The sequence below is a fragment of the Crocuta crocuta genome, unplaced genomic scaffold, assembly GCF_008692635.1.
Source record: "Crocuta crocuta isolate KB4526 unplaced genomic scaffold, BGI_CrCroc_1.0 scaffold636, whole genome shotgun sequence".
NCBI classification, from domain to species: domain Eukaryota; kingdom Metazoa; phylum Chordata; class Mammalia; order Carnivora; family Hyaenidae; genus Crocuta; species Crocuta crocuta.
This window is the reverse complement of record NW_027530380.1, coordinates 506,038-514,379: the sequence shown is the minus strand read 5'-3', so window position 1 is coordinate 514,379 and position 8,342 is coordinate 506,038. Positions and strand designations below refer to the sequence as shown.

The following is an 8,342-nucleotide window of genomic DNA, read 5'->3' as shown; positions in this document are numbered from 1 at the left end:
GGCCCCGGGGGGCCCCCCCCCCCCCGCCTGGGGGAAGGGGCTGAAGCCCGTCCGTCCGTTTGCTCCCCCCTCCGGCGCTGACACGTGTCCGGGGCACCTAGCGGGGGGCCCGCGAAGGGCAGGGCGCGCTCCTCCCCCGGACCCTCCCCACGTGCCCCTAAACTGTATCTCACCCACGTGGTCCACCCGCCGCGCTCCCTGCGGACTTGGGCCTAATCCTTCCCGGCTCCTGGTGAGGAGGTCTGGGCACCCCTGTGGCCACGCGCCCTCCACGCCCTGGGGAGTCCTGTGGACACCTTTGACCGTGTTTCTCAAACTTACCTGACCTGGAACCCCTTCTAATGGAAAAGGCAGTGACCTGGGGTTCCTGGGGTTACACTTGGGGAGACACCGAGTCACCCCTTTCTCCTCCACTGCTCTCCCACCCCCCACCCCCCCACTGTGCTCTGTGGCCCTGTCTCCTCCACCCCCACACTCCGGAAGCTTCTTCCCAGCCATCCCGCACACAAACCTGCACCTGGCGTCCAGCCTCCCCCTCCACATCCACCTGAGCCCCTCCCAGTTCCCAACCGAGTACGGACTCCTTCACCTCGGAGACCAGCCCTCGCCCGACCCGCGACTGTCCCCCGGGCGCCCCTCCTTCCGGAGGCCGTGGGTGGGGGTGCTTCCCCCAGAGCCTCACAACCGTGGCCTTGTCCCAAGTCTCGGGCTGGGAACCTCCGTGTGAGGAATGTTCTCCGTTCCCGCCTCCCTCCAGCCCCCCGGACGTGTTTTTAAACTTCTGGTACTGGATACAACTTGCCCGCCCGGGAATCCAGCTGAAGATACTATCTGATTTAGCTCAAAAATTACATATTTGGTTATTTTTAGTGGGACATCTGGCATTCGTCTGAGACCCTGTGACTTGCAGAGCTCCCCCGTTCGGTTCTGTCAGAGCAGCGCCGTCCCCTCCCCAGGCCTGCCTGGGCCTCAGGGTCCGCCCCCTCCATCCCTTTGTGCCCCCGGCTCACTTGTCTGCGCCCTTCCTCCACCTAGAAAGCTTCCTTCTCGGGCACCAGGGACCTCCCCCCGCTGCCTCCCTGAGCACCGGTCACACGGGCCGCCTCGCTCATCTGAGGCGACGTGGCTGGTGGTCACCCAGTGCCGAAACCATCTCATTCGGTTACTTACTCAGGAGCTACGTACTGGGCACTGCTGGGCGCCTGGCCCAGCAGATATGACTCTAGGTTTGCCCAGATCCACCTGTTCCCACCCTCCACTCCCCTCACCGCCCCTGAATTCAGGGTCTCAGGAGTGAGTACCAGGCCCCGCCCATGGGGGTGGTCTGAGAGTACTGAATGGATAGATGATGGGTGGGATGGAGGGATGGGTGGGATGGGTGGAGAGATCGGTGGGTAGTTGGATGGATGGATGATGTGAGATGGATGGATGGGTGGGTGGATGGGTGGGTGGAAGATGGAAGATGGACAGATGGAAGGCAGGGAGGGTGGGAGGAATGTCCCAGAAAGGCGTTTGGGTCCTAACTCAGAGCGTTGGAGAGCTTCTCCTTCCCCCATGTGGCTCCATCTCCAGTGGCCCAGTTCTGAGTATCCAACGACAAAGTCTGTGGCTCTCCCAGTATAGGTCCCGTCAGTGGCTGACCCCAGATGCCTCACAGGATGGAAAGGGGGTTGCAGTGCAGCTAAGGCCCTTTTCTGGTGCTGAGCCGGAGGAGCAGGCGCACAGTAGGGTGTTCAAGCAGGAGGCAGGCCAGGGCCAAGGCGGAGCATGGCCACCACTCTCAGCTTGATGGTCAAGGCCTTGGGAGTGAGCGTTCCTTCATCTGGGGACATGGAGCAGGGAGTTTCTCCAGATGTGGATGGAGCTGTCTCCATCCCTGTGCCAGTCCGAGAGCCACGGGACCCTGACCCATCATTCCCTCTTCCCTTCCCTCCCCTCTCCTTCCCCAGTTACCTACTAGGACCCCGTCACTGCTCCAGGCCCTGTTCGAGGCTCTGGGGATAACATGAACCAGACCAGCCCGGCCTTCCCGGGCCTCCATGCTGGAGGGAGACAGCAAGGGACAGATACATACAGAGTCATTAAAGGCAACATCAGTGCCCTAGCGCGCCCGCCCAGCCGCATGGGCCCAGGTGGGGAGTCTGCGCAGGAGAGGGGCCAGTGGGTTGAACGAGGCTCCTTCTGAGGTCCAGGCGCTGGGAGGCTCCGAGGTCACTGTGACTGGAGCCAGCAGCCCCCGCTGGGCGACCCCAGGGCCCTCACACCTCCCACTCTGCTCACAAGGCTGAGGTGCACCCTCAGAGCTCTGCCAACCCTAACAGGGAAATCTTGAATTTGATTCCTCTACGCTGACAGCTGCAGGGTGATTGATACTCTTTTCTTGGCAGGAAGAAAGTTCCACGGAGGGAAAGTGGTTGTGTAGAGAGGCAGGGTGTACCCCCATCTGCCACGTGTACCAGTGGTTGGTGGCCAGCCTGCTGTCGGCCAGTTTCCCCGGGCAGTGGTGTGACATGGCCACGCCTTTGAGAGGGGCTTCCGTCCCCCAGCAAGATCTCTGTCCCTCTCTGTCCCTCTCTCCTCCGCCTGGCCCCGTCTCCGGTGCGCCTCCCAGCCCGCGTGGGGTCCACAGCAGCAGCTTGACTTTGGCCCAGGGGAGGAAGCTTCCCGGTCCACCGATGGCCGTTTTGCTTTCCCAGGGGCGCTCTGCACCCTCGTCAAAGTTCGCTCTTGACAGAGTGAAACTGGGGTGACTTTCCACCCTTTTCTGCACACCGGGGCCTGCTGAGACACGGCGAGCCCCAGGTCTCTGGCATAAGCCCGTGGGGACCCCCCCTAATGAGGGGGGAAGGACAGCCTGTCATGGGCTCAGAGGGGAGGGGGCCCCACCAGACCCCCACCTGCAACTCGGGACGCGGACTCAGTCCGAGGACGCCCACTAAGGGCCCAGCAGAGCCCACATCTCAGCACAAGAGTGGAGCTGCTACCTCCTGGGGAGACCCTCGCACCCCGTTCCTTAGGGGGCTGCAGAGGCCGCCCACCGGCCAGCCTGGCCCTTAGTCCTCCAGGACGCGGACCCCGTGAACGCGCTCCGAGCAGAGCACTCACAGAAAGACTTAAAATCTAAAGAGAGCTCCTCTGACAAAGATCAGAGCAGGCAAAACCCAGGATCTGACCGCAAGGTTTGCCTACGCTTTCCCGAGGGTGCACTTGCTTCTCTGAGACCTTCCCTCCCGCTCTGAAGGGGCGCGTGCGTTGACCTCTGAGCAATCGCAGCGCGTGCCTTCTCCCCTGAGTATTACTTCTCAGAGCTGCAGAGGATCCCGAGGACACGGAGGGCTGCAGGGTCCTTTCTAGGGACCCCTGCCTCCCGGTCTGGGGAAGCAGGACCCCTCCCAGTGAGCCGCTTGCGCACGGTTAATTTTCAGAGAATTACTTGAAGATCTTTGCATGCGCGTGAAGCCACATCTGTCAGCTCCGGCCTGCGGGGAGGTGGGGGCAGGTGTGTCCGTCAGCTCAGGCCGCTACGGCAGAACCACAGACGTTCAAGGTCTCTCAGTGCTGGAGGCTGGGGGTCCAAGGTCCTGGGGTCAGCAGGGCCGAGTTCAGGGGAGGGCCCTCCTCGTGGCTTGCGGCCACCTGCTGTCTCACCATGTTTTCCATGCGCACGTGGCGAAAGAAAGCTCTAGCGACTCTCTCTCTTTTTTAAGTTTATTTTGAGAGAGAGACAGAGAGAGTGGGAGGAGGGGCAGGGAGAGAGGGAGACAGAGAATCTCAAGCAGGCGCAGGTCAGCGCAGAACCCGACACGGGGCTCGAACCCAAAACTGTGAGATCATGACCTGAGCCGAAACCAAGAGTCGGACCTTTAACCGACTGAGCCCCCCGGACGCCCCTCTAGTGTCTCTTTTTATAAGGACACCGGTCCCTTCGGATCAAATCCCGACCTGCACAGTCTCATTTAACCGTAACTACTTCAGCCAAATACATCTCCAACTACAGTCATATTAGGATTAGAGCTTCGACATAATGAATTGGGGCGGGCGGGGGAGGGGACACGCACGCGATCCGTAGCATGGAGCGTTTGGGGTGGGGTTTCCACGGGACCAGAGCACGGTGTGAGTCTAGGAGACCCACCCGCCAACATGTTAAGTCTAAGTGTTACGAGATGGGGAAGGGCACAAGGCCAGCCGTGTCGCACGGAAGAGAGCGGGAGCCCCCGGGCTGCGCTCACGCCTGCCCCTCCTGCTTCCTGTCTGATGCCCGCGGCGGCCGCACACAGGGTTCCCGCTGCCGCGGCAACTTGGCTTTGAGTTACGGTTAGTAAAGCACCGATTGCCACCCGGGTGGGATTTCTTTTTGAAAACTAGCAGTCCTGACGTGGTGTCTTTCCCAGGGCACCGTCTGCGTGTTCATACAGGGCTTTCAATCCACCAAGCTCATTACCGTCCCTGCCCAGAGCCTGGGGGCGAAGGGGGTGTGGGCAGATTTCATGTATTTCACGAAGCCGCGCTAATCAGACAGCCCATCTCGGGAGAGAAACGTCGAGCTCTCTTTGTGTCCTGTGAAATTTTTAAAAATCTGGCCACTGGTATTTCTCTGCTCCCCGAGCCTGGTGGTTTCTGTCCTTTATAAAGAATGACATGGGGTCTGACGGGCACGAGAACTCTGAAAGGAAAAGCATCACAGGATTGGGCTGTTTTATTTTTATTTATTTTAATTTTTTTTAACGTTTATCTCTGAGCAACAGAGACAGAGCATGAGTGGAGGAGGAGCAGAGAGAGAGGGAGACACAGAATCAGAAACAGGCTCCAGGCCCTGAGCTGTCAGCACAGAGCCCGACGCGGGGCTCGAACTCATGAACTGTGAGATCATGACCTGAGCTGAAGGCAGATGCTTAACCGACTGAGCCACCCAGGCGCCCCAGGATTGGGCTGTTTTAGATCAATTCCAGATCAAATCATAAGGGTTCCAGAAGCTTCCCTCCTGTCCTCACTTAAAAACGCAGCCCGTTCTTGCTCAGGACGCCCCCACCTCCACTGGGGCCACCTGGTGGCTCAGTTGGTTGGTTAAGTGACCAACTTCGGCTCAGGTCGTGATCTCACGGTTTGTGGGTTCGAGCCCCGTGTCGGGCTCTGCACTCTGGAGCCTCCTTCTCTCTCTGCCCCTCCCCTGCTCACTGTCTCCCTCAAAAATAAACATTAAAAAAAATTTTTTTAAGGAGGCCCCTACCTCCTCCCATGCCAGCTTAGCTCCTACAGCGATGGGTTCTTTGAGACCCTTATGGGAGCTGAAAGGTCTGAGGGGGTCTCCCCTGACAGAACGGGAGCCCCGGGGCGCAGGGCTGTGTCTGCTGTGCTCACCTCCGAAAGCCCAGTGCCCAGCACGGTCCCCGGTATGTGGCCGGCTCTCCAGTGTTTGTTGAATGAATGGATGGTGCACCTGTGAGCTGAGACTGGGAAGTAAAGCTACGTTTTCACTGGCCTTCGCCGCTTCCTCTCCCCCAGCTCCTGTATCAAGAATGGGCCAGTTACGGGGTCTTCTATAAGTACCAGCCCATCGACCTGGTCAGGTAAGGGGGTCCCCAGGCGCGGGCAGACCCGGCTGCTCTGAAAGAGGCTGTGGGGGGCAGGGTGCTGGTTGGCAGCCAGCTGGACCGGTGTCCCTGTGTGCTTTCACCACACTGAATGTTCCGCACCTGGGAGCCTGTCTGAACTTGACCTTGGGTAGGGGGCCCCAGGTCCCCCGCAGGCCCACAGATGCTTTTCCAGCCGGTTCACCCGCTTCTCCCAGAGCCCGCGGCCCGGCCCCACCGCGCTGGGTGACTGGAGAGGCTGCTTGCATCTCCGGGTTGGGAGGAGGAAAAGCTGGGTGCTCTCTCCCCGGGGCAGGAAGGGGAGCCGATGAGGCGACGTATGTCCTGTGGGGACTTGTAGACAGGAGTCCAGCCCGCGAGAATTCATGTAAGCCCCTCAAGGCGCCAGAGACCCTAAATACGTTCTCACGGTGCCTCTGCGCTCATGCTGAGGGGACCACATGACGTCCTCCGGGACCTGGGACGGAGCAGACGCCCCCCCCGGGCCCCCCACCGCCCCACTGGCAGCGCCCCACCTTTCCGGCGCTCTGAGGCCCCCCCACCCCAGTCCTGCTCGGGAGATGCCGGGCCCCATTTCGAGGTGCTCCTTTTGCGGAGCGGGGAGGGGTGTGGGGTGATGGCGAGCGGGTCTCCGTTTGTCCCGCGGCGCAGGAAGTACTTCGGGGAGAAGATCGGCCTGTACTTCGCCTGGCTGGGCGTGTACACCCAGATGCTCATCCCCGCGTCCGTGGTCGGGATCATAGTCTTCCTGTACGGATGTGCCACGGTCGACCAGAACATCCCCAGGTAGGCGGGCGCCGCCCCCGTCCCGGCACTGAGCACCACCCCCTCCAGGGAGCCTGGGAGCCGCAGCCGCAGGCCAGGGCGGGAGGGGCGCGGCCGCGGGCTCGAGAGCTGAGCGTGGGAGACGACAAATGAGCATCCGACTGCTTCTCATTCTTTGGAGGGTTTCCCCCCCTTTGAGTTTTCAGTCACCGTGCGGTGAGAAGATGCCCTTCTTCCCGGTGAGCTCAGGGGATGAGACACACGACTTGCCTGGACTCAGGCAAGTCCCTCTCTTCTCGCCCGGGGCTCTGGGACGTGGTGCAGGGTGCCATTCCCCGACGGGCACAGGGAGCTTGTGGAGGAAGGAGGCCGGGGTCCCCGAGACGGCCTGGCCTCGCGCTGGGGTGTGGCTGTCCCCAGATGGCAGCCAGAACATGAGTCAGGCGGTGGGAGCCTGGAGGCCGCTCCTCAGTGGGCACGGAGTCTCATCCTTTCCGGCTGGTTCCTTGACTCGCTAACACGGAGCCAGAGGGAGCTGTGTCGTATGCCGGACAGGCCCCGCCTCTGTCAGGGCCGCCGGGCCTGCCTTCCACAGGCCTGCAGTCTCTCGGGGACGATCCTAGGACGTCACTTTCTTCCGAGGCAGCCCAGAGTCTCCAGAGCAGGGCTGAGGCTCGGAAAATTCATCTGTAGTTCCAGGCAGTAAAGTTCAGATGAGTCTTTACCTGGCCAGGAAGGTGGCTCTTTACGACCCGGCGGCACAGAAAGGCCATATCTGGCAAATTTTTGTATAAGTAATGCTTTGATTCATGAGTAACACCTAAAATATTCCACCCACCCGGAATCAAAACGGTAAAGGAATCTGGCTCAGGTCCCCTCCAGGGTTATTTTGGGCACCGACAGGCCAGAGGAAGCTTGTGTCTTTGTTGGCTAATGTGACATCAGGTCACCGAGCTTGGGTCCGACTGCAGCCATCAAGGAGGCCTGGGTGTGGTGGGGATTTACCTGCAGAGCGCTGAGGGACGTGGCCAGTGGCCGGGCGCCCCGGGGACTTCTCTGCCTTGCTTTCCCCCTGCCCTGGAGGGCAGTACCGACAGCCGGAGCCTCACCCCGGAGGCTGTGCCCAGGCAGGTGTATGCTCCCCTACAAGGGTGCCCGGGTTCCCCAGGCCGGGGCCCCCGCCTCCTGACGCACGGGAGGCAAACAGCATTTACTGGGGATTCCAGAAGAATCTCGGAGCTTCTTGCCCTGTGCCCGGTTGGTGCTGTGGGCGAAGCAGGAGGTGTGTGTCCCCTCAGAGTCCCCTCTGCCCTGCCCNTCTCCTCAAAGTCCCATCTGCCCTGCCCCTCGGGGGGCCGCCTGCCGGCCCCGCCCTGCCCACCCACTCCAAAGAACAGACCTTCCCGTGCCTGGTCTTTATTTTGGCTGCAGGTGATGAAGGGAGCGGCACAGGGCTTAAAACCAGCAGAAAAAAGGCTTTTTGTCTGGCTGGCCTTGTTTATGCCAACAGGGAGGAGGGCTGGGCGGTGAGCACCCTCCCTGCCCACAGGCAGAGCTGTGGGCCTGGCCCTCCCCGGCCCCCACCGGCCGGCCAGGCCACCGTGGCCCCAGGCCGCGCGCTCACAGTGGGGCCTCTGTCAGCAGGAAAGCGTGGGTGGGGCGTCCCAGCCCCTCTCACACCTGCCACCCAGGGAGGGCCGCGAGCAGAGGAGGCTGGGCGCCGGGCAGGGCGTGCAGGGCGTGCACCCTCACGCTGTCCGTGCCGGGTCAGCCCCGGGAAGTAACGACGAGCAGCGCTGTTGAGGGGCTTCGTGCGCTCTCCCCTGTCTACTCCTCCCGACAGCCGACTTCGCGGCAGCTTCATTCCCAGCACCCCTACTCTTCTGTGGGGAAACTGAGGCCCGAGGAGTTTGAACAACTTGCCCCAGGCCGCACTGAGTACAAATGCCGGAGCCTAGGCTCAAGGGCAGAACTGGCTGGCTGGAC

The 8,342-nt window shown here is 61.4% G+C and overlaps 1 protein-coding gene across 1 annotated transcript in view; it reads left to right on the top strand.

Annotated features, from left to right (window-relative positions):
• The window catches only part of ANO1 (anoctamin 1), a 75,248-nt gene that overhangs the window by 26,425 nt on the left and 40,481 nt on the right, over window positions 1-8,342 (top strand). Inside the window, 2 exon segments of the mRNA XM_077766562.1 lie at window positions 5,503-5,567; window positions 6,243-6,377. Of these exon segments, the coding sequence (XP_077622688.1) occupies window positions 5,503-5,567; window positions 6,243-6,377 (200 nt within the window).